The sequence below is a fragment of the Pomacea canaliculata genome, linkage group LG9 (genome assembly GCF_003073045.1).
Source record: "Pomacea canaliculata isolate SZHN2017 linkage group LG9, ASM307304v1, whole genome shotgun sequence".
Lineage (NCBI taxonomy): Eukaryota > Metazoa > Mollusca > Gastropoda > Architaenioglossa > Ampullariidae > Pomacea > Pomacea canaliculata.
This window is the reverse complement of record NC_037598.1, coordinates 3,616,031-3,642,981: the sequence shown is the minus strand read 5'-3', so window position 1 is coordinate 3,642,981 and position 26,951 is coordinate 3,616,031. Positions and strand designations below refer to the sequence as shown.

Here is a 26,951-nt window from a genome sequence, read left to right as displayed (position 1 = left end):
TCTGGAAATAGTCATGACACCAGGATTTTGACCGAGTCAAAGCTGTATACCGAGCTTATGAAGTACATCCTTGATTAGTCAGGGGATAAACTCAGAAAGAATTGAAGATGCAACGGTGTACTGAAAACACGCCTTCCTTGCCTTTTAAAGAAACATCAAGGTATGTCATACTAAATTATATTGGAGTCATAAGTTTTGGAAACAATATTTTTACATTATATTTGAATATTATGTCCACATGAAGGAAGAGAAAATTATAATAACTGCCTTATGTTTTTTTTTTCAAGTTAGTGTCTTACATGTTAATAAATTAATATATTATATTTTGCACAAATAACAAAGAGCAGAAAGTAATGGGCATGTTTGAATGTGTTCACATGTGTCTCTTCAGTAAAACTTTTGCATGTATAACATGCAAACCTTTCAAGCCATGTTTCCCCTAAAGAAATAAATTAACATATATTTATGCACTTACATCTAAGCTTTTTTCTCACGTATACTGTTCAGTTTTGTTATTAATTTGGTTAAAATCATTTTCTAGGTTTAGCAGTTGTTGTGTGCCCATGTCATTTGTGTAAAGATGCAGAATATATGATTCCTTTTTGCCTATTTGCAGTACAGTCCAAAGAGAGCTATAGTTATCATCATGGCATGCATAGTATTGCACAAGTATAGCATTCTGTATGATGAGCATGCTGATAATCATGATGTTCAACTTTATGGAGGTCAACAAGCCTTAAGTGCAAGAACAAAGCAAGAGTCCCTTATTCACAGATCCTTCTCCTAGAGCTTTAATATTTTATGGTAAAGTACAATTTATTTGTATGCAGAATTTCAAAGTTAAATTAAGACATGTCTTTTCATCAGATTAAGCAAAACTTGTGATCAGCATAAGTCCTCCTAGAGGTTTAAGATGAAGGCTGGATGAATAACAGCCTCAACAATGCAGTGTTTGTCATATATGTAGACCAGCCAGCCTTGTCAGTAATTTTGAAAGCTTTTGTATAAAGATGTCCTGGTAAAAGTTCATAAGAGTTTCAAATATGCGACACAGGACTAGTTTTAAATAATGATTACCCTGCATTTGGTTAATGGTATAGGAAGGTGTGATTACTGTGGGGAGGGATGTGTGGAGGTCAAATGTCCCATCACCATGAAAGGTAGAAACAAAAGTGCTGATGATTTTGGATGGTGAACATCCCCAAACAGTGGGAGCTTTAAACTAAGCACAACACCTAGTTATTTTACCCAGGTACAGCTTCAAATGTTCCTTACTGGAACTTATGATTTTCTTGTATGGTCACCACACTCACTCATTATTACTAATACAGTGTATGTTTTCCTGATTCTGGAATGTTGCAGCACAGAGGGACTTTCATTTCCACAAGTGCTGCAGCAGGGACCAGATGATGGAAGTCGTATGATTCTTTGTGACACTTTCCCTATCAGGGCTTACAATGAAGAGGGTACCAACTGGGAAAAAGATGTGCTTCTAGAAAGTGGTTTAAATTTGTATGAAGCCAGATAATTCAAGCAATTTTCTATTTTTATAATTTTTTTTTTACAGTAAAAGAGCTTTTTTCAATGAAAATAGTTTTGTCTTAGTTTTAAATATCTGTGTGGCTCAGTATGCACACATTGTAGGTTTTCGAGCCTACATGTAAATACTGTAGTTCTTAGCGTTTACAGGTGTATATTACAGATTTTAGTGTGCACATGTTTTTTTTCCCTCTGTTGGACCACCCCTTTGCCATGGTCAAGTGGTATGCTTGTCTCAATGACCCCCAGAAATATGCCGACAGGAGCACTAGCTCCTGGCATGGTCACCCATTTTGGAGAGATCAAAAGTGGTTCACTGGTCCTCTAGGTTAAAGGGGTTGGGCAATGGACTAACAATTCATTCATATAAAAAGCATATGGTTACTGAAACTGGCGACATCCCAACAAACTGTGGGACATGTCTGAGATGGCAATTACACGATTGCATACTGAAAAATATTTCATTTATAATACACAATATGCAAAAAACAGATTACATGAACTACAATTATGTTTGTACCTGGATTCACCTTTTCAACTGAACAATTTTCATTATCACCTGAATAAAGTAGAGAGGGAGCACTTGAACTGTCATTGAATAGTCCTGAGCTCATTTCAATAGGGGGAGAGAGCAGTAACATTACATTCCTCGCTTGCTGTTGACTAGAATGAAAACCAATACATAGTGTACGGCAGAATTTACTTTTAATGATTGCAAAAATAAAAAGAAAAAAAAAGATTTTATATATATCCCGTTTGTCAACTCCTTTTTCAAGACAAGGATTTAGGATTCTTGCACTTTCTTTTTTTATTCCCTCAAAAAATATGTGCATTTAACATGTTAGAATGTTGGTACCATGCAGCATAACAGACATACAGGTTGCACCCAATTCATCAACCAATACATGAATGCTGACTAATAGTGACATGATCTAATACACATTTCAGCTATGAGGACTTAAGAATGAAAAGTTTAAATAATCAACACAAAAAGAACTACAGCTAGTAAGTTCCAACTAATTACAATAATATATAAAGTAAATATATAAAAAAATAAAAATTACATTAATATTTAAGAACTATTAATGTTGTTTAAAAAAACTGCCATGATTCATGATACTGGCTATAAATAGACAAGAATGATCAATTAACAGAGCGTTTAAATATTTTTTAGTAACTGATGTGTTCAACGCCATTGAAACTTGGATTAATAATGATAAATGCAAAATTTGTAAAGCACATACCCTCCTAAGGAGCTGTTCTTAGCTCTTAAGAACAAGAACCAAACATGGACAACATGCAAGGAAATGGAAAACAAATAACATATGAACTATAAAAGAATACACAACAGTACTAACAAAGAATAAATTCAAATACAGAAAACAAAGAGGAACTAAATAACAAGAGCTGAGAGTAACATGTTATTGAAACATATCATGATTATGCAACCCAAACATAATTTAGGATTGCATCAATCTACTCTGCAATCTGAGGTTGTGGACTTCATTTTGTACAGGGCAGCTTACATTGTGGACATTGTTTATCACTCGCGGAGCATTTCTTCATTGCCTGAAAATAACAAATTGCAACCTGTGTCAGCCAGAGCGATACTTTATTTTCCAATTGATTCCACCTATCCAAAGAAAACTATTTTTATGCATTACTGTTTGTGGTTTGTTTACATGCAAAAAACTTAAACAGTTTATTTACCTCATGCATTGATCGTTCTGCGACGACTGGGCACATACCGTCCTCGCCACATCTTTCCCGCTGCTTCTTTTAGTTGCAGTCCGTTCGAAATTTTGACAAGAGCAACGTCTGATTTGCAGCGACTGTCACTATTAATCCATAGACGTTTTATTTTTCAATTGTCTTTCACTTTTGCATCTGACATTTTCGAGATTAGAGTGATCTCCGCGTGAAAATTTCGTTTCGCGTGGAAACCCGTGAAGGTTTTTGTAAACCCCTTAGTCCGTAGTTACTAGTTCGGACGTGGCTAGTCGCGAGGGCTAGTCCAGAGCAGTGCAACCGGCGTAAGTGAGGAGACTAGCTAGTCGGGTATAAGGGGGTTTAGTCGGGACTAGCAGGGGACTAGCTACGCCCGAGCAATGCAACCGGTTCCTGGACAGACAACTCGAGGCGCTCGCAGTGAGAAAGCGTTGACTCAACTCGTGTCGGCAGAGTGGAAGAGTAGGTGGAGCACAGGCAATTTCCGGTTGTTAACGTCCCCGATCAGGCGGTGGCCTGGGAGGCGGGTACAGGCTTTGTTGTTACAGTGAACACTCGGTGTCGCGCCGGACGCCAGTAGTTTGTCTGGGGGGTGTATGGACGCCATTAGTTTGTCTGGGGGGTGTATCTGTGCATCTGGGGGTGTATCTGGGGGGGTGTTTCTTTGATGCCTGTGTATTTTAGGTAATTTTTTTTTAAATTTCTGTATCAGGGGAGGGGCTCTCCTCCGTTCACGTTGTACTTTTGATGTAGATGTAATGATTCTTTTCTTTTTCTTTAAGTTGGCGAGTCGTACTTTGTGACCGCCAATAAACTTTGGTGTTGTACTGTCCCTTCGTGTGCGTGTTTTGTGTCCACTGAGGAGTGGTTGGCTTCGTTGCTCGCGGCGGGCGCGTGAAAGTCTGTGTGATTGCGAGTGTGTCTGTGAGAGAGCAAGTCTTGCGACGCCCGACCTCGACATAGACAAAGTGACTATTTGCAGTTGTTACTTCGAGGAAGGCTGCATAAAATATGGTAGGTTAATGCATTTTACAAATACGTTATTTCTTGACATCTCAGACTATTTATAGTTGCAATGCACGTGTGTGTTTGTGAGTGAAAGATGCAGCAAACTGTATTTTGCTTATCACTTATGCTTGAAGCCGAGGGACACAAAGGATTAGTTTCCTAAAATTTTTACAAAGAAAGGCAGATAATGTGAACATTATCAGATTGTGTTAATTTAAGCTAAAAGGATGATCAAGCAATAAACAAGTATAAAGAGCCATACACAGAAAATTTGCTTACTTGGCAAAGTGGCGGTACTATAGTGTTTTTTCTCCATACTGGCACGAAATACCATTTTTCAAACTTATGACATTCATGATAAAGATGAGTCATAACAGAAAACACCTTTTCGGGTGCCTCCACAATTGTTATATCAATTTTGTAAACAACAGAAAAATATTTTTAGATCAGTTCTCAGTCATCACTGCAGATGTTGTGAAAGTTGATGTCTACAGCTTCATGTTAAAAAAACGGTTTACTTTCTGGTATGAGGACAATTGAACCTCCTCTGCTTGTTGCTGCTGTCAGATTAACACATCAATACTTTCATCACACAGTTTGTGTCTGAAAACACTGATTTACATAATCTTTGTTAAGCTTTCTCTTGGATTTACTAATTTCAATGCCTGCAAAATGGGGTCTGTGATACCTTTGAAACTGGCATCTAATATGCTGGCTCATTGTGGCCAATAGATAAGAAACAGTAGCATGTCGTTCGTATGCCCTTGTGTGAAATAGCTGAAAGTGTATCATTAGAACAAAAGAGATCTGTGTTGTCCGCAGTTGCAACATGGCAGAGAACACACATGAAGATCCGTGGAGTTGAGCGAAGCACTGAAAACAAGACACTTTTTTCTGGGAAAAGCAGGTCTTTTGTGGATTCCATGGTCATCAGACTCGCGCATTCTATCCTCCTTCCCACAAAGACAGTTACACATGGACAATGGACGTCCTACCTCTGTGCTGCTAAGCAGTGGAAATCTCTTCCACATCACATTCGCCACTCGGACTCCAAGGCTACGATCAAACGCTCTCTGAAAACATATCTGTTGACAAAGCACTCTCCCTGAATTACTATTCTGAACTCCCTGACAATACTATCTGTCATGCTAACCATCATATGACGACTCCATCTTACACTGTTTATAGTATCTTCATCCCTTCATACCTTCATCCATTGCTTTACATTCTACTCTTGTGCCACATCTTTATGTTGTTCCGTGTGTCTATACGTACCTCACTGTCTACTGCTGTTATCTTTCATTTATTTTCAATGGTCTGCGCAGAAAGTGCGATCTATCTTGGTCGTGATGCTGCGCGTTATAAGTTCCCATTCTTATTATTACTACATAAACATTTTGTGTGCTCAGTCATAAGCATTCCATGTTGTGTTTACCAAAAACTATTATCTTAATCAAGCACTTGTAATTACTTAATAACACTATTCTCTAGAAACATTTCACTTCAATATTAAACACCAAAATTCAGTAGTCTTCCCAGCATCTGTTCTTGGAAATATCTTCATCAAAACAAATTATATAACTGTTGTCCTTCTAGAGATGATAAAATCATAATATTTTTCTTGTGTAATATGATGATTAAGCATGTTTTCCTAAAGTTTGATGTCATCACTTCAGCCCATAAGCTTACTGGGTACACTTTTGTTACTATCTTTCTACTGATGCTTATGTCATGCTAGGGTCAATGGCAGGGATATGGTTCAATTCTATGCGCTCTGCATGGTAAAATGAAGTCAATTGTACATCTTGGATGCCCTTTACAGTTGGCACCGACTAGTTGCTGATTTTATGTGAAGTTGGAAGGTGCAGATAAGTAACTTAGAAAATGGTATTTTGGCTTAAAACCTGTCCATACAGGCAACTTCACCTACTTACCCAGAATACTGGGATAAAGGAGACTACTCCTGCTGCTTCTCTGACCAAGATTTTCAGTAGACCCTGAGGGTTCTGATGGTGTACTAGTAGCCTTGCCATCTTCCCTTCCAACTTTGCCACAAGAAAGAAAAGACTGTACGCTCAAGAGGTATTTAAAATTTTCTCCTATGACAGCAGGCTGTGAGAGCTGCAAGAGAGCAGAGACACAGTACAAATACTCCACATGTATGTGAGCTACAGGACAACAAAGACTCAGTACAAATACTCCTCATACATGTGAGCTACAACTGTGACAGTACAAATATTCCTCTTATATGTGAGCTTCAAGACAACTGTGATACAGTACAAATATTCCAGATATATGTGAAACCACAATAATGTGGAGTGATACAGTTATCATAACTTATATTACAACACTGCCACCACAGTAAAATTATTCCAAATATATTTGAAACTACAAAAGTGTGGAGTGAAAAAGTTTTACATCTATTCTTATATTATAATGCAGACACCACAGAGCGTTATGTTTCTGGATGATGGCAAATTCAGGTGCTTTTCTAGCAAAATGTATATGCACCATCCAAGCAAGACATCTGTCTCTAATACTTTATAAATGAGTCTCAAGTTGGAAATTTGAGATTTTGTAAATTTTATTTTTTTTAAATGTACAGGCTATGACCTTTCTTTTGATACTAAAGTTGTTCTCCTGGTCCTAAAACTTAGATAAATGTTTGAAGTGCACAAAGTTGACTAATCATCTTACTGGACCTCTACTATGAAACTGCTGTGTGACTAAAGACTGGCGAGTCTGGTGACAGATCACATATATTTAGACTTCCATCCAACAAATGAGAGTATGTGAAAGAGCTTCAAACAACTGGTCCTGACAAGAATGTTTTTTTTAAAAAAAAAACTATACTACTACTTGTGTACATACATGTCTGCATCTGTGTGTGTGTGGACATTGTGTATTAGTACAAATAGACCGACCATCTGTCTGAAAGCATCATGCACAGTGTGTATTAACTCAATAGACTGACCAGCTGTCTGAGAGCAGTAGGCACAGTGTGTAAGCCTAGATCCATGAGAAGCCTTATATAATGTTGCCCAATACTGCAGCCCTGATGTTGCACAATTTGCCAGTAAAGTTGTAGAATTTGACTGGCATGAGGGTGGGTCAGCTTCTGGGCCAGGAACATGTAAACAACGCTGCAGTGGACAGAAAATTTGTGCAACATTAAAAATCCAACAATCAGATCTTAGCCAGGTGAGACGACACAAGCAGCATATAGGATGAAGCTAACTGACATGAACAGTAAGGTGAACTGACATAAACAGTGAGATGAAACGACATGAACTGTTGTAAATGTGGTAGAGGGAGACTTAGTTCAAAAAAGGATACAAAAAGCAACCACTCGTGCGGGAAAGTGAAGCCACCATGCTGACCCGGATGTATCTGCTGCCACACCCACCTTTGACAAGTATCAACAAAGTTGATTCTCTTTGGTATCTGTGTTCGAAAAGTATGAAAGCATGTGCGTTTGATTGTGTGTATGTATCTGTTTCCAGTGCACGATCGTCAGAACAAAGGCGCGGCATGCTCAAATCTAGCCATGTGTACTCATCTAAAAAAGGATGTGGCCTGGCTTCAAGCTCTCTCCAGTGTCAGCATCACTAATTTCCACAGCTACCTCTAACATGTTTGTAAGTACAGTGAATGGAGTGCTCGAACATGTTAGTACAGTCAGTGCAGTTCTCTAACATGTTTTTTAGTACAGTCAGTGCAGCTCCTGAGGTCTCAAATTGCAATAGAGCCTCAGGCGGCCAATGGGGACTTGAAAGCATGTAGAGGAGTGAGCATCAATTAGCAGCATCAGCAGATTAAGAAAATGAGCTGACAAAGAGGCAATTTCCACCATGTCAAGGCAGTTTTCCCAGTGTTCAGTAGCAATGGCTTCTATATTTAATAATAACAATAAGCACATTGATAAAGCACCTTTCTCCAGCATCAGCCAGACTCAAAGCTCTTTACATGCAGGCACACAAGCACACCTTCTTAGGGCAGGTATCAAATGCACCTTCACAAAACACAGACACAGAAGCATGCATATACACTGCACAGCAAAATATAAATAAAGGTGATTGAGAGAGATCTATAGAATATCTATATATGGGAGAAAATCTATGCAGCCAGAAGTTGTTCCCAGCATGGACATTTCATTTGAAAACTATAATTCAAGCTGCAAATGTTCTTTTCCACACCATAGTACCTGTCACTGAATGGATCTAATCAGTAAAAGTTTTGTTTTTCTTTTTCTTTTTTCTTTTTTCTCTGCTTATAAGGTTGCCTGTTGAATGTCTGTTTAAAAAACTCTAAGTTTAGTAGCAGTTGGAAGGTAAATCCACCAATATAATAAAGACGTTCAACTGTTTGGCATCCTTCGTGAGTTACAAATCCAAACAGTTCATAAATTGTTTTAGTATGGTGCTCTATGAATTGTCAAAACGCTGTGTTAATCTTCAGCGGAAAATGATATCAGGGTTCCCAGGTCCTTGCAAGGTCCTTTTAAGTCCTTTTATATTGAATTTTCGCCAAAAGGCCTTTTAAGTCCTTTTATTTGCCATGCGGTCCTTTCAAATTCTCACACAGGTCCTTACATTTTCTCTGTGACCCTTTTAAGTCCTTTTATCGATAAAATATTACAACAAATTTATTTCCGGAGTAGACTTTGGCGCAAAATACCGACGATTTTTCGCCGCATTGCTATTTTAATCACATGACTACCCAGTCTCGCTCGCGGCGGGAACGTCCGTTTCGGCCTTTCGCGAGTTCACTCTCGTCGTGTCGACCACATTTCTTTGTCTGCTTAACAATTTGAAAGATGCCGGGGAAGTGCTCTTTTCAGGAGAAGTGGCTAAAGGAAGACAAGTATAAAGATTGGTTAATAAAAGACTCGAGCAATAAACATTTGGCACGATGTGCTGCCTGCAAAATATCTCTGAATCTTTCATCAATGGGCGAAAGTGTTCTGAAACAGCACATGGTTACCGAAAGACACCAAAGGCAAATAAAAGTATTTCTGAAAGATGCGCGCTTTTGTGTAACTGATTACTTTCGTCATCGAGAACATCCACAGCCCGCTCAAAATCAGACGGCACCGACCAGCTCTGCAAGTGTGTCCAGTAAGTTGACAATTATTTATCTTTAGCGATTCATTTAGTTAACGATGTGGGTACTTAGAAAAACACATTAAATTAAAGCGTGCATAACATTTTGCGGTTTTTTTTCCACTCTTTATTAAGCCTATCGTCTAATTTACGGTGAAGCCAATAGCTTAAAGATCAGTAAATAGCAAAGAATTATTTAAATTAAAAAGTTGAGATTTTCATTTTCTCATGATTCGAACTACAAATAGAGTTTTATACAATCACGAATCTTACTACAGCTTTGCTGCAGAAAATTGATCTGAATTTTTGGCATCTGATCAGGAAAGATTAAAAAGAAAGTATAATTAATAATGTATGCTTATTATCCTATTTTACCAGCAAATACATTATTTTTTGGATTTTTAAAATCAAACAATTTAACATTAAAGCTAAATCAGTTAGCTGAAAATAACTTTCATTTTCAACTATGCTGCCATCTTTATACTTTAACTTAGTTTAGTATTATTTATATTATCATGTCATTAATTATTGCTTTTTGAAACCTGTCTTTTATTCAGACAGAACATAATGTTTACAGACATAATGGTAACTTAAATGTTTTTCTTTGAATAGGTTTCGTGATGAGCAATGAACGATTGAAGGCAGAGATCCTGTGGACTCTCAAGATTGTGGAATCACACTACAGTTTCAGATCTGCTGAAAAGTCTGCTGAACTGTTTCGACTTATGTTCCCAGACAGCCAAGTAGCTGCAGAATTTAAGTGCGGTCAAACAAAAGCCAGTTATCTAACTTCATTTGGGCTTGCTCCTCACTTTTCGAAATTGCTTCTGGACTGTGTAAATTCATCGCCTGAGTATGTTCTTTTGTTTGATGAATCTTCTAACCATAAGACTCAAACTAAACAGCTGGATTTCCATGTTCGTTACTGGAGTGACAATGCTGTAAGGACTCATTACCTGACCTCGGAATTTTTGGGTCATTCCGCGGCCATAGACCTTCAACAAAAGTTCAGTAAGGTAATTAGCGAATCAAACTTCAAGCAAGCTAATTTACTTCAAATTTCTATGGATGGACCTTCTGTAAACCTAAACCTTCTTGAGAAAATTAATAACGACATGATTACCAATCACAATGTTGGTTTGTTAAATGTGGGCAGCTGTGGACTCCATGTTATGCACAATGCATTTAGGCGTGGGTGCGAGGCTTCTCAATGGGAGCTTGAGTCATTTCTTACATCTGCTTATATCTTGTTCAGAGACAGCCCAGCCAGAAGAGAAGATTATATAAAAGTAACTGGTTCCACATCTTTTCCAGCCAAGTTCTGTGCTCACCGATGGCTTGAAAACAATTCTGTTGCTGAAAAAGCAATTGTTATGCTTCCATACTTGGAAAAATTTGTCAAAGCTGCAATGGAGAAAAAAATAACATTGCCAAAGAACAAATCTTTTGATATTGTAAAAGCTGGAGTCTTATCTACCCCTTTGCTTTCATGTTGTCTGGCTTTCTTTAGTTTAATTGCCAGTATACTTGAACCTTTTTTGAGAAAATACCAAGCTGATCAGCCTCTTCTTCCTTTCCTTTGTTTAGACTTACATGACATTATGAAAAATCTGATGCACAAATTTATCAAGTCAAATGTACTTAATAAATGTGAAACTGCCCTCCAACTTGTGCAGGTTGATATATGCAACAGTTCTAACCATGTCAATCTGAGCATGATCGAACTTGGCTTCAGGGTTGATAGACTACTGGCTGTAGCTAAGAAACAGTCATCAGTAAACGATGGAACTCTCATGGCCTTCAGAGCTGAATGCAGAGATTTTTTGAAAAGCAGTTGTTTCTAAAATTGCAGGATAAATCTCCACTGAAGTACACCCTAGTGAGAAACATAACTTTCTTAAACCCAAAGACCATGGGGGAAAAAGACAAATCAATACAAAAATGAAAAAGGTTTTGTTGTATTGCCAAGGTGTGAAAAGGTTTGATGATGTGACTTGTGACAAGGTATTGTCAGAGTTCCGTAATTTTCTTGACAGTTCTGCAGGTGAGTGTGGTAGTAAGGCTTTTGACCCTATGACACAAAGACTGGATAGTTGGTTTTATGATGCCCTTGCTGGAAAAGCAGAGTTTCAGGTGTTGTGGTCTGTTGTCAGACAGTTACTCCTACTCTCTCATGGTCAAGCTACAGTGGAAAGAGGATTTTCATTCAACAAAGAAACAGTAGCTGACAATCTTAGTCAGACTGCACTAAAAGCACGCAGAGTAATTCTTGATCATATTCACAGTGTGGGAGGGGTGGAAAATGTTGAGATCTCCAAACCACTGATGATATCCGCTTCTAGTGCCTATGGCAGGTATGAACGTTACCTCTCTGAGCAGAAGCAGCAGAAGGAAACAGAAGAAAAGCAGGTCCACAGAAAGAGATTAGGAGATGAGCTGGTAATACTCACAAAAAGGCTAAAGACCACCAGTGCCGAAGAACGACACCTGCTGGAACTGGCTGACAGACATAGTTTCCAGGCTGAAGAGCAAAAAAGTTTTTTCACTTATTGAAAGATCTAACAACATGCGTTTGTTAGCCAAAGACAAGAAGAAGGAGATAACAAAGATTCAGTCAGACATTGATAGATTACAGGAAGAAATTAAAAGGTGTTGAATTGTGACATTCAGAATTAATGTTTATTTCAGTTTAAATAAGCCTGCACAATTCTGTACATGTATGCTATGGAACATGTTAAAAAACCAGAACTATTTAGAGGAAATTAGGTTGTGTAAAGAAATTGTATTGTTTAGTATTGGTAAAGCTGTAGGGGTGACAAAGAATTGAATTTCATCAATGAAACTTTTGCTTATAGTAGATGGATTGCTTTGTCATTTTGTAATCTTAATCTTATGTGTATTAGTATATCATGCTGTTTATGTATATGTTGCATGTGTTACATGTATGTGTAATAAGAATGCTTAAATAATATCTCAAGGTTAAAAATAAATGGGCTGTAATGCTTGACAGTTTCGACTCATTCCATCTTTGGTTTAGCATTAGGATCACACTCTTTTCATTCCTCATCTGATCCTCCAATCCTTGGCATTCCTTGTAGTCACAAGAAAATGTTTGGTCTACACATCTGTACAACACTAGTTGCCCTTCCGTATTCGCAAAAAACGCTCTTTTTTTCAAAAGTTCTTTAGAAACTTACTCTTTCTTGAACTTTGATCTTCTAGTACTACTGTGCATAGCTCTATTTCTATCTCTCTCTTCCCATTAGAGTGTGTGTGCGAGAGAGAGACACGTGAACTGACTTTTGTATTACACCAAAGAATGGCTTTCAGGTTTTGCAATTATTATTACTTAGATTTCTAGAAAACTTGGAACATTAACGGTGTATGTTATCAGCGCGCTAAGGACACTTTTTAAGTTATCTAATCTAAATATGGCAGACAGGCATCAAAATTAACTCTTTGATTATTTATTACTAGAAATACATGTATTTGAGAACATAGAGAAGACCACAGATTCATAAATAATACATCTTTCCGACCACACAAGAGAAAAACTTAAGCATTGATGACTGTCACTTAGGTCCTTTCGAATGCATGAAAGGTCCTTTTAAGGTCCTTTTAAGGTCCTTTTTTGGCACCATCCCTGATCCCTGGGAACCCTGTGATATGCTGAAAGGTGTCAACTGCATATTTGCATGAACGCCAAATCAATTCAACAATAGTTAAAATGGTAATGGCACTCAGACCATTATAAAGCCAGTACCAAAGTGAGTAATGGCACTCAGACAGCTGTAAAGCCAATATCACAGTCAGTAATGGCATTTAGCAATGGCACTCTGACAGCTGTAATGCCAGTACCACACTAAGGGCACTCAGACAGCTATAAATAGAATACCACAGTGAGTATTTCTCAAATAAAGGCCCACAGAGCGATGGACAACCCAAATGAAAAGAAGACAAGCTGACAAACTTTGTTAGCAAACCTCAGGAATCAATGACTCAAAAGCTTGCCTGAAAAAATCTGCAAGGTCTCTGCTGATGGCAAAGTCTCTTGGATTGATTTCACCTTCATACTATTATTTTAGACATTTTTATAGTGGAAATGATATTAAAAGAGGCACCAATAGCTTTCTTTAACATCCAACATGGCGTCCAGCAGAGTAACTTTTACAAGACTTTTAAACATTGGAAAACATGCAAACAGGTGCTTGAAATAGCTTTTAGAATCATTCATGGAAAAATACTCCTTGAAGGATACAGTTTCTTCCATATTCTGACATCCATTGCTGCATAATACACAGCATCTAGTGAGCCTGGTATGAGAGGAACATTCTAGACCTCTATGTGCAGAAATTCCATACTGAGTTAAAGAATTTGCCACAATAGATAAATCTGTACAAAACATATATGGAGAAATAAGGGGTTAAGGAGATGTATAAAAGATGCAGGGAAATGCAAGGAGTTAAAATGTTACTCTTACCGACTATGGGTAAGAAAAGTTAGCAACTCTTTTGTGTTGCCAGTCATTGCTAGATGCCAAGGTAGTTCCTCCAGCTGTCTCCATGACACCGGTTGTTTAATAAAAAAGTCTGCCAGCTGTGCATGTACTTTGCACTTACCACTTTGCTGTGGTTCTGATATTCCCATGAAAACATCGCAGAAGGTTGAAATGGAGCCTGCATCATAAAAAAAAATCACTAAATTTACTTTAAAGCCACAATCCAGTACCAGAATATTGTATTGCAGCTCCTAAAGAAACATCTTTATTCTTAAATAAACATCTAACCCTAACCCAAACATGAATAGCTCTAAAACTGCTGCTTTAACCCTAATGTTAACTAAATTAACTCTCTTAAAGTGGATCTGTACTAACTGCCAGTGATAATAAACAATCAATACCAATTAATTTTTTTGCAAAACTTTGATTTAATGATTAAATTGTGGAAGCATTTCCTAATCTTTTGCAATGGACTTGTTAAGAACACAATCAAATGTTTTAAAAACAAAAGGTGGTCTATAGACACAATATTGTTCATTATGGTAAAACATTTTCTCAAGAAGACAGTAAAATGTTTTAAAAACAAAAGGTGGTCTACAGACACAATATTGTTCATTGTAGTAAAACATTTTCTCTTTTAATCCCTCAGTGTTCTCTCTTTTGAAAGATATTAACTTTCTTTTTTCATTCATAGACACAGTATACACACCTTCAACATTTTCACCAGAGCAGACAGCCTGTATTCAATCTGTCTTAGTTAATGGATTACGCAATCTGAGAATGTGACAACCAGAAGAGACAGCCTGTATTCAATGTATCTGAATTAATATATTACACAGCAGAGAATGTCACAACTCTTGGAGTAAAAATTAAGGTCCACAACTCTCCAAGGCACACTCATTTAGTCTGTAGATTAACAGTTCACCAAGGAACAGAACAGCACATTGGCGCCTACTCCTGTTAAAGCAGTTGAGGAAGTTCAGTGTCAGTGGCCCTGTACTTGAATCAATGTACTGAAACCTAATTCAAAGAATCCTTACATTCAATCTGTCAGTGTAGTTCAGCATTCTATCAAAGAGAAGGCTTGTTTAACGAGGGTGCTCAAGATTGCCATCATGATCATTGGCCTTCCACAAAGACCACTAAGTGACCTCTACACCAGGGCTGTGAGGTGTCAAGCTGTCAGCATCATCATGCACCCCTCTCACACACTACATCACCATTTCCAAAAGCTACTTTCTAGCCGTAGATGGAAACAACTGGTTGTCAAGAAGAATGCTTCTTTCATATTAACTACAATATCACCCTTGAACAGAACTAACAAATGTAACTAGTGTGCAGGCACACCTCTGATAATCTAATTGCTAGGAGGATGGTGGGTAGGTGTGTGTGAAATAATTGTATGAATGTGTAGGGTGTGACAGTATTTTGTTTAGGTATAACTTATGAGAGCTCCCAACAAAGGAAAATTTCGATCTGTGTTGTGTAAGAAGTACATAATAAAGATGTATTGTACACCATACTACATAGCTATATAAGAGCATGTTGCAAATATGAAAGTGTATATGCATTTTGAATCATATGCTGAAAACAAATGAATACCTACAAGACACACTCATTTATTATTTACACATTAACATGCATTCACGCACTCTCCCATTTTCAATATTTAGCTCAAGAACGGACAGGAAAACCTACAGAGGCATGATTTGATTACTCACGTAGCAAAACGTATAAGATGGCATCTCTAACATAAGGGTGTGAAAAGGAAATGCGACCATCTGCTCCTTCACATAAGATCTCTCCTACACGCCAACGGAAATGTAGCCAGCTCAGCACTGTCACACGTAAGTCTCCAGTGTAGCCAGACATCTCCAGTAGCTGAAGTAATTCTTCTTGATACAAACCTCCACGTGAAACACCCAGCAAGCAAAGTGCCTCTGCCACCCAGCCTCTGTAATCTACATACACACATATCCAAATAAACACACATTCACACACACACACTCTGTCGTCAATTGTTTTTAAAGTGCGCCATCTGCAGAGAAATTCAACAAATTTTATTTTTTGACAAAGCTAGTTTTCATATATGAGCTTTGGTGTTAGAGCCATGTGTTACAGAGCCAGGATGCCTTAACTGAGGGATATTTTGAGCAGCAGTTTTGCCTTTATTTGTACATGTATTCAAGGCCTAAATGTCAGCAGTCTTGGACACAGAACAATACTGGCCCAAATCATTCTGTATTCATTGTAACAATCAGTAGTTTAATAAAGTGTGTTTCTTAATTTTGTATGAAACATATTTCAGGACAATAAGACTGGGAAAGAGACTGGCCAAAATGATGAAAACAGTCAAGGATAGTTTGCCAAAAAAAGATAAAATTGATGGTGATGATGATTGATGAATGAATGATGATGAGAGCAATATAAAATTCCCAAACATACCAATGAACCGTAGTTAAATAAAAGTAATGAAGATATGCTACTGCAGAGAGTTATCTCAGTAGTGAATGGTACAAAAATATTCATCTCATTCCTTGTTCACTAAATTTCCTTATCAGGTTTAACAGGATAATCCTAACCCTAACCCACCACCACTAAATCTCATTGCCTTATCAGGTTTACTGGGCTAACACTAACTCAGGTACTCCTCAGACAGGACTATAACCATGTTGACTTTTATCAACTTTTCATAGGTGAAGGAATTATAAAATCCAAAAGTAAGACAAATTTTTATACACAGCAAACTATATTGGTGAGATCTGGAACTTGGACACATAGATCTAAACCTCATACTATACTGGAAATGATGCACTTTTTGGTATAGCATTTAGTGTAACTATGCATCCAAACTCACTACAGTATTTGGTGTAATTAGGTATTCATAGTTATTTGTGTGAGCCTGAGTATCTGCATAAACATATAATGTGTGAATTGGCAAATGAGTTACGTGGAGTTTGCAGTCTTATCACCCTGAGATATTGTCAATATTGAATAGGTGCCATATAGAATTTATCTTAAAAATGAGAAAAATATTTTGGAAAGTATTATACTGTTTGTGTATCTGTGTTTTTTTTAAAGTGCCGCTGCAGCACTACATGTTGGCATGCAAATGCTAAAGGAAATGTACAAAGGCCTAAACAACACAGATGAGCAGAAAAATTAAAGATGGTGCTGTTGTTTCCCATATAATACGTGATAAATTTGTTGAGATTGTTGCTCCTTCAGGTACCTAGACACTGTTTTTGTCAGTCAGTTTAAATGAAATGTAAATGCTGAACATATTGATAAATGTGTCCAGCAGACTATACCATCTTCACAAGCTACACAGTTTTTCAGTCAGCAAAGTAATTTTGAGCTGTTTTAATTTCTTTGTGTGCTGGTTCTGCAGTCTGTCTGTACATGATGAGAACAGTTTGAGCAGCATTCTCGATGTTCTGAGTTAATTGGTGTCAGGCAGAGGAATTTAGCTTCCCTTTGTGATCAGCAAATTGTCAGAAAAGTTTCCTGCATTTTGTCTATACCAGAACATGTACTAGCAGGAGAATGTGTTTTACTGAACTCAGGTAAATGGTACACTATGCCTGTATGCAGAAGTAACAGGCACTTGAAATCATTTGTTCCCTCAACAGTCCAGCTGCTCAACCAGAAATGAATTGTCAGTTGTATGCATGGGTGTGTGATGATGTAGGTGTGTTCTAGGTGTAAGACTGCATTTTGTTACATTTTCCATGACGCCTATTAGGATCAACAATGTTGGTCATTGCCATTGTCCAATTTTAAGCCAAAATACATACCAAAATGACCATCATATTTGGAAGAAATGGAATCTTCATCACAACAGGACCAGCTATGATGGTTAATCACTGCTGGAGACAACAGGTGAGAAAGGCTCGCAGAGAGACTGTGTCAGCATGCTCTGCTAGGATCTGATTCAGCTGTGTGTCAGTGTAACAGTTGTTGACTTGTGAGCTAACAATACACACTGCTAATGGTGTTGTCAACATTCGAAGGTCACGAATCTGTAGGAAGCAAATGAGATGGCATTGATTTCAGCCTAATATTATGGATTAAGTAAGCTACACACTGAAAACTAATGATGAGAGGAAGGAAAACAAGAGAAATATTACAACATGCATTGTGCTCAATAGGCTTCAATTTGGAGATAACTAATCATTCATCATTAGCTTTTTCTTTAATTCCATGACTGATATCAACTGAGGTGTTATACTGGTCTGCTAGTACTGATCACCAGATGAACAAGTGGACAGATGCATTGGCTGACAGGCCTCACCATTGTTCTGCGCAATCATTAGAAGGTCCTATGTGAAGCAGTGGTTGGTTAGTGTGGTTCAACACCATGCCAGCAACTGAGGCCATTTCTTCTTTGTACTGTACCAGATGACATGACTATCTCAATTTTAGCTGTCCGTTCAAACTGGTCAGCAATGAGAACACAACTCAACCAAACTCACTCCCCATTCTGCCCCTTCTAGCCTGTGAGCTCACCTCTCCAGTTTTTCGCCCGGGTCTCAGCCACAAATAAACATTTCTAAGCTAACCTGTTGTTGATTGCGGAGGATGTAAGGTAGCAGGTGGGGTTTCAGCCTGGCCTCCAGCTGCAACATCTTTAGTGGCAGGTGACTGATGCCTGGCAGGATCATAACACTGACATCTGTGCGCTTTATTAGAGAGTGATGTGTAAGGTCTGAACATACCGTGGACAAAATGAGGCGGCATTGAGATGGCAAAGGAAATGGAAGCCATGCAAACTTCTTCACCTGAAGCAAAGTGAATAACAGTATGCATTTAACGCAGTAGTATACACACATTATAGCATCATGTTTATTGTTATGAAGTAATTACCATGTCACAACTTAAGTGGGACCTACAATCATCCACAGTTAAGATCTAGCCTGGAATATTCAACATGTCCACAAGCCAGAGATTACTTAAAGGCATTAAAGATGGGCTGGTGTAGCTGCTTTTGGGGAAGTTTTATGTGAGGGAGACAGCATTAAGTGACAAAAGAGAGCCAAGCTTGAACAGTGGGAAGGTGTGAGGGATTATGTCCCAGTCAGGGGCTACACTGGTACCCTGTGATGGAACAGAAAATAAACATCCAAGAACTTGTTACCTCTCCCCTTGTTATGCCAGATGGTCTGGTGGCACAACAGTTACAGCCTGTCACCAATACAGAGAGGATTGGGTGTCCTGGATTTTTATCTTGTCTTTGGCATGCTGTTCTTTCTCTGCATGCGGCATCTGTTTACAGTGCTGGCTGCTTTGCTGTGATATAGACTTAATTAGCTGTTGGCTCGGCATAAAGTACCAATCCCCTTCCCCACTTCCTTGTTATGTGAAGTGTGGCTGGGTAGCCACTGCTCAGTGGGGTGTGGTTTTCCCCTTTGTTCACATTGGCTAGTTGCTGTTTGGGTGAAAGATGCTGGGTAAGTGTATTGTCCCATGGCATCCCTTGTATGTGTGCATGTAGGAATTTATGAAGTAAAAGAACAAGAACATCACAGGACGATTCTCGACAAGATGTCTGTATGAACAAAGTTCATACATAATCAGCTGTCTTCCACACCAAGGGAGTTTTCTTCAAATCCGAGACTTGATCTAGGACAGTAAAGACTGGGAAAAAGACCAAAACTACTGGGTTAAAGAACCTTGACACAATGGCCAGTCAGCAAGGACTGACCATCAGGAAACTGTCATCATGAAACTCCAAGGACTATGTGACCAGAACTTGGTCAACTGTGAGAGGAAGAAGTCTGACACCAAGGTTGCCAGAAGGAGTCATTTTCAAGGGAGAAGAAAATGTCTGAGTATTTGCCCACACTCTAAAACCAGTTTTCTTTCATCAGTTATGCACGACATTTTTTCCCGGCTCTTACCACTATGTGTTGTATAACAGTGTAGTCATGTGAACAAGCAGTCATTGAAGAAGCCATGTGTATATCCCTGGACTGGGAGATCACATGGCATGTCATCATTCTCTGACATGGTTGGCGGAACAAGCAGGGAAGTGATTACACAGTCAGATGGGGCACTTTGAGAGAAGAGTCATTGACACACCGAGGCTGTCGGCTGGAGACTGAGACTTTATTCAGTGTAGGCCATGGCCCATAATTGAATAAAGACTGAGACGTAGGAGAGATTTGTCGTATGAGAGCAGCAGTAACAGCTGCCAGAGCTAAGTTGATGTGCATATGTGAGAGTGGTTGGTGGTTTTAATGGGAATTAAAAGCACTTTAACACTGGTAGTGGATCATAGGGACAGTACTGGCACCCTTTGTAGGTGAACTAATTTTTGTATTATCTATTTGCACCTTTGAAGTGAACCTAATTGTTGCTTGTATCATGAACTTGTTTTACTGGCCTGCTGGCAGACGATTTTTTCCACTTAATTACTAAAACAAGGCAGGTGTGTACAAAGCTTCCGGTTTAGTCACATTCATTGTTAAGGCTCGATTAGACTAACAGTGAAGAACTTCACAAGAGGCTAAGCGTTGGTCTTGGCAGATAGACAGCAATCAACCTATACATGTCGGTGGTATATATTGGCACCTTTGTAGATGAGCCTAATTGTTGTATGTATTTGCACCTTTGTAGATAAGTTTAACTGTTGTGTGTATGTATTTGCACCTTTGTAGATAAGTTTAACTGTTGTACGTATTTGCACCTTTGTAGATAAGTTTAACTGTTGTACGTATTTGCACCTTTGTAGATAAGTTTAACTGTTGTACGTATTTGCACCTTTGTAGATAAGTTTAACTGTTGTATGTATTTGCACCTTTGTAGATAAGTTTAACTGTTGTACGTATTTGCACCTTTGTAGATAAGTTTAACTGTGTAGTATTTGCACCGTTTTGTAGATAAGTTTAACTGTTGTATACGTATTTGCACCTTTGTAGATAAGTTTAACTGTTGTGTATTTGCACCTTTGTAGATAAGTTTAACTGTTGTACGTATTTGCACCTTTGGTAGATAAGTTTAACTGTTGTGTGTATGTATTTGCACCTTTGTAGATAAGTTTAAACTGTGGTGTATGTATTTGCACCTTTGTAGATAAGTTTAACTGTTGTACGTATTTGCACCTTTGTAGATAAGTTTAACTGTTGTGTGTATGTATTTGCACCTTTGTAGATAAGTTTAACTGTTGTACGTATTTGCACCTTTGTAGATAAGTTTAACTGTTGTGTGTATGTATTTGCACCTTTGTAGATAAGTTTAACTGTTGTGTGTATGTATTTGCACCTTTGTAGATAAGTTTAACTGTTGTACGTATTTGCACCTTTGTAGATAATGTACGTATTTGCACCTTTGTAGATAAGTTTAACTGTTGTGTGTATGTATTTGCACCTTTGTAGATAAGTTTAACTGTTGTACGTATTTGCACCTTTGTAGATAAGTTTAACTGTTGTACGTATTTGCACCTTTGTAGATAAGTTTAACTGTTGTGTGTATGTATTTGCACCTTTGTAGATAAGTTTAACTGTTGTGTGTATGTATTTGCACCTTTGTAGATAAGTTTAACTGTTGTACGTATTTGCACCTTTGTAGATAAGTTTAACTGTTGTGTGTACCGTATTTGCACCTTTGTAGATAAGTTTAACTGTTTTGATGTCTGTACTATTTGCACCTTTGTAGATAAGTTTAACTGTTGTGTGTACGTATTTGCACCTTTGTAGATAAGTTTAACTGTGTGTAGCGTATTTGCACCTTTGTAGATAAGTTTAACTGTTGTATGTATTTGCACCTTTGTAGAGTTTAAGTTGTATTTGCACTTTGTTGTGTGTACGTATTTGCACCTTTGTAGATAAGTTTAACTGTTGTGTGTATGTATTTGCACCTTTGTAGATAAGTTTAAACTGTTGTACGTATTTGCACCTTTGTAGATAAGTTTAACTGTTGTTGTAGTATTTGCAAGTTTAACTGTTGTACGTATTTGCACCTTTGTAGATAAGTTTAACTGTTGTGTGTATGTATTTGCACCTTTGTAGATAAGTTTAACTGTTGTACGTATTTGCACCTTTGTAGATAAGTTTAACTGTAGATGTACGTATTTGCACCTTTGTAGATAAGTTTAACTGTTGTGTGTATGTATTTGCACCTTTGTAGATTAAGTTTAACTGTTGTACGTATTTGCACCTTTGTAGATAAGTTTAACTATTTGTGTGTTTAACTGTTGTGTGTATGTATTTGCACCTTTGTAGATAAGTTTAACTGTTGTACGTATTTGCACCTTTGTAGATAAGTTTTAACTGTTGTACGTATTTGCACCTTTGTAGATAAGTTTAACTGTTGTGTGTATGTATTTGCACCTTTGTAGATAAGTTTAACTGTTGTACGTATTTGCACCTTTGTAGATAAGTTTAACTGTTGTACGTATTTGCACCTTTGTAGATAAGTTTAACTGTTGTACGTATTTGCACCTTTGTAGATAAGTTTAACTGTTGTACGTATTTGCACCTTTGTAGATAAGTTTAACTGTTGTGTGTATGTATTTGCACCTTTGTAGATAAGTTTTAAAACTTTGTACGTATTTGCACCTTTGTAGATAAGTTTAACTGTTGTACGTATTTGCATCCTTTGTAGATAAGTTTAAACATTGTGTATGTATTTGCACCTTTGTAGATAAGTTTAACTGTTGTGTGTAATGTATTGCAACTTTGTAGATAAGTTTAACGTATTTGTGTGTGCTGTTGTCAATGTATTTGCACCTTTGTAGATAAGTTTAACTGTATGTGTGTGTATTTGCACCTTTGTAGATAAGTTTAACTGTTGTACGTATTTGCCACCTTTGTAGATAAGTTAACTGTTGTGTGTATGTATTTGCACCTTTGTAGATAAGTTTAACTGTTGTACTGTATTTGCACCTTTGTAGATAAGTTAACTGTTGTGTGTATGTATTTGCACCTTTGTAGATAAGTTTAACCTGTTGTACGTATTTGCACCTTTGTAGATAAGCTTAACTGTTGTGTGTATGTATTTGCACCTTTGTAGATAAGTTTAACTGTTGTGTGTACGTATTTGCACCTTTGTAGATAAGTTTAACTATTGTGTGTACGTATTTGCACCTTTGTAGATAAGTTTAACTGTTTGTTGTATGTATTTTGCACCTTGTAGATAAGTTTAACTGTTGTGTATGTATTTGCACCTTTGTAGATAAGTTTAACTGTTGTGTGTATGTATTTGCACCTTTGTAGATAAGTTTAACTGTTGTACGTATTTGCACCTTTGTAGATAAGTTTAACTGTTGTGTGTATGTATTTGCACCTTTGTAGATAAGTTTAACTGTTGTGTGTATGTATTTTGCACCTTTGTAGATAAGTTTAACTGTTGTGTGTATGTTTTGCACCTTTGTAGATAAGTTTAACTGTTGTACGTATTTGCACCTTTGTAGATAAGTTTAACTGTTGTGTGTATGTATTTGCACCTTTGTAGATAAGTTTAACTGTTGTGTGTATGTATTTGCACCTTTGTAGATAAGTTTAACTGTTGTGTGTATGTATTTGCACCTTTGTAGATAAGTTTAACTGTTGTAACGTATTTGCACCTTTGTAGATAAGTTTAACTGTTGTGTGTATGTATTTGCACCTTTGTAGATAAGTTTAACTGTTGTGTGTATGTATTTGCACCTTTGTAGATAAGTTTAACTGTTGTGTGTATGTATTTGCACCTTTGTAGATAAGTTTAACTGTTGTACGTATTTGCACCTTTGTAGATAAGTTTAACTGTTGTGTGTATGTATTTGCACCTTTGTAGATAAGTTTAACTGTTGTGTGTATGTATTTGCACCTTTGTAGATAAGTTTAACTGTTGTGTGTATGTATTTGCACCTTTGTAGATAAGTTTAACTGTTGTACGTATTTGCACCTTTGTAGATAAGTTTAACTGTTGTGTGTATGTATTTGCACCTTTGTAGATAAGTTTAACTGTTGTACGTATTTGCACCTTTGTAGATAAGTTTAACTGTTGTGTGTATGTATTTGCACCTTTGTAGATAAGTTTAACTGTTGTAACGTATTTGCACCTTTGTAGATAAGTTTAACTGTTGTGTGTATGTATTTGCACCTTTGTAGATAAGTTTAACTTGTTGTACGTATTTGCACCTTTGTAGATAAGTTTAACTGTTGTGTGTATGTATTTGCACCTTTGTAGATAAGTTTAACTGTTGTTGTATGTATTTGCACCTTTGTAGATAAGTTTAACTGTTGTGTGTATGTATTTGCACCTTTGTAGATAAGTTTAACTGTTGTACGTATTTGCACCTTTGTAGATAAGTTTAACTGTTGTGTGTATGTATTTGCACCTTTGTAGATAAGTTTAACTGTTGTGTGTATGTATTTGCACCTTTGTAGATAAGTACGTATTTGCACTTTGTAGATAAGTTTAACTGTTGTGTGTATGTATTTGCACCTTTGTAGATAAGTTTAACTGTTGTGTGTATGTATTTGCACCTTTGTAGATAAGTTTAACTGTTGTATGTATTTGCACCTTTGTAGATAAGTTTAACTGTTGTGTGTATGTATTTGCACCTTTGTAGATAAGTTTAACTGTTGTACGTATTTGCACCTTTGTAGATAAGTTTTAACTGTTTGTGTGTATGTATTTCCTTTGTAGATAGTTAAATATGTATTTGCACCTTGTAGATAAGTTTAACTGTGTGTGTATGTATTTGCACCACCACCTTTGTAGATAAGTTTAACTGTTGTGTGTATGTATTTGCACCTTTGTAATAAGTTTAACTGTGTGTGTATGTATTTGCACCTTTGTAGATAAGTTTTACTGTGTATGTATTTGCACCTTTGTAGATAGTTAAACTGTTGTGTTGTATTTGCACCTTTGTAGATAAGTTTAACTGTTGTACATATTTGCACCTTTGTAGATAAGTTAAACTGTTGTACGTATTTGCACCTTTGTAGATAAGTTTAACTAAGGTGACCAGACGTTTTGGGGGCGAAAGCGGGACACGTGCCGATGATGGTGTCGTCACCGTCAAAGAACGCCGAAAAAAGTGATTTTTAAAGACAACCGGCACATTTGATGGACTTACCAGAAAGCCAGAAAGCGGGACATTGGGCGTCCCGCCCGATTAGCAGGCGGGACTAGAGGTCAAAAGCGGGACTGTCCCGCCTAAAGCGGGACGTCTGGTCACCTTAGTTTAACTGTTTATGTGTTTGCACCTTTTTCTCTTGCTGTCATAGGTAGTACATGAACTATGCTATAGTTTTACGTAATCTTGAAACAATAATTTTTTTTTCATTGTAAAATTTCAGAAAAGAAGAGGAAGAAAAGCTCTGTTTTGACTATAACAACCATTTTTGCTTATTTTTCAGTTTTGACTATTATGTTACACCTCTGATTTGTATATTGAAACTCATACAGTCTGCAAAATGAACCTACTTTATAGTTTACATGACAACTTAAAACCTACTTTTTTCTGCCTGGACTATTGTAATATTGTTGAACAGGCTACAGGAACTAGAAATATGGTTGATATATGTTTGGTGTATAACCAGGACATGATAGTGCAATAAGCATTTTGAGATTTGAATTTTATAAATCATCATCATGATCACCACCATCACCACTATCATTAATACAATGCAATTAGAATGTACGTCAAAGTTTAAGAAAAATATTTGCAATGCAAGTTTACAGTAAATTATATAAATTAAGTTCAGGTATATGAAGGATATATTTATACAGTTAAACAAGAGTCTAAAATGAATAATTATTTTAATAAACAAGCAATATTTACTCCAGTGCAGTGCAATGGAAAGTAAACCATTGCAATCTGCATACTGACATATAATGAACTTGCTAGTTTCTCCACTCCTCAACTCACCGTAGTCTGGGAGCAGCCCAAAGATGAAGACAGGTCATTAATTCCATCAAGAATGACAACACATGGCCCTAGACTTGCTGTTGCAACAAATGTTTGACAAAGGGCAGAAAAGTCAGAAGAACAGTGCAGTTCTCATCACTCCAAAAGGATTTTCCACCATCAGTAATCCTTGAGTGTCCAGTTTTTTCTGTTAAATCAAACATACATTCCATGCAGTCATTTTTCTTCTTTGACATTAGCACATGACATGTTCATAGCAGATAGATAACCACTGGTCTCTAGCTACTACCATATAATATGATCATAGGAGATATACCATGTCTCTAACCATTTCAAGTTGACTCCTTCACAGCCATCAACTATATGTCTAAAGGCAAGATGGTGCTGACTAATCAGGTAAGTAATGGCCCTATATCCTTCATAGACATCTATAGAAGCCAGATAAAAGGATACACAGATATGTACAAAACAGACGCCTATTAAAAATATTCTGCAGGTGGAACAGCATTCACTGGTTTGAGAGCTCCCATGTTTATTTGTCTATATATATATATTCTTAATTGTCATTTGTTTTTAACAGAAATGTGCATACAGATATCTCCTTTTAGGTATCATTCCTGAAATTGCACTCATGTTATACTGATACTTGTCATGTTGTCTATAACTTTTAATCCACTGGGGATGGATCTTAAACTTGATGTTGAAAATGCAAATTTCAAGCACTTTCAAGAAGTCATAAATAATAAACTAAACATGACACGATGAATAATCAAAAGTTCCCATTTAAGAGACAGAAAGTGTTCTCACCTCAATTAGGAAACAGTATTTTTTGTCAATCCAAACAAAATTAGGTACACCTGACTGTATTACCCCAAAAAGTTTGGATGCAGGCTGACACAATATAGGATCACTGCAATTTATAGTCCTATTAACTGTGGATTACAATGATCATCACTAGGCAGACATTAAATAAAAATAAACTATGATTATAAAAACAACTTTAGTGTCTAAAACAGGTCTAAAAATAGAAAAACTAGCTGTCTTTGCATATGCTCTCTGTCACCATTGCCTTGAAAGAAAGTAACTTCCAGAAAAATTCAAATGTAAAATTGTTTTTGTTATGGAATGTAACTCCATTAAAAAATCATCTAGTTCATAGTGATGAGATTTTGTCCAATTTTGTTTACATACTTCTGGAATAAAAACTTATTGAATA

The 26,951-nt window shown here is 37.0% G+C and overlaps 1 protein-coding gene across 1 annotated transcript in view; it reads right to left on the bottom strand.

Annotated features, from left to right (window-relative positions):
* LOC112572089 (tetratricopeptide repeat protein 41-like) overlaps positions 1-26,951 on the bottom strand; it is a 60,506-nt gene that overhangs the window by 17,152 nt on the left and 16,403 nt on the right. The window contains exons 6-14 of the mRNA XM_025251617.1: positions 25,736-25,866; positions 18,438-18,656; positions 17,743-17,897; positions 17,400-17,512; positions 16,733-16,785; positions 15,597-15,951; positions 13,858-14,053; positions 7,250-7,418; positions 6,210-6,396 (exon numbers count right to left, since the gene is read on the bottom strand). Coding sequence (XP_025107402.1) covers positions 6,210-6,396; positions 7,250-7,418; positions 13,858-14,053; positions 15,597-15,951; positions 16,733-16,785; positions 17,400-17,512; positions 17,743-17,897; positions 18,438-18,656; positions 25,736-25,866 — 1,578 coding nt within the window. The remainder of the gene's footprint in view (positions 1-6,209; positions 6,397-7,249; positions 7,419-13,857; positions 14,054-15,596; positions 15,952-16,732; positions 16,786-17,399; positions 17,513-17,742; positions 17,898-18,437; positions 18,657-25,735; positions 25,867-26,951) is intronic.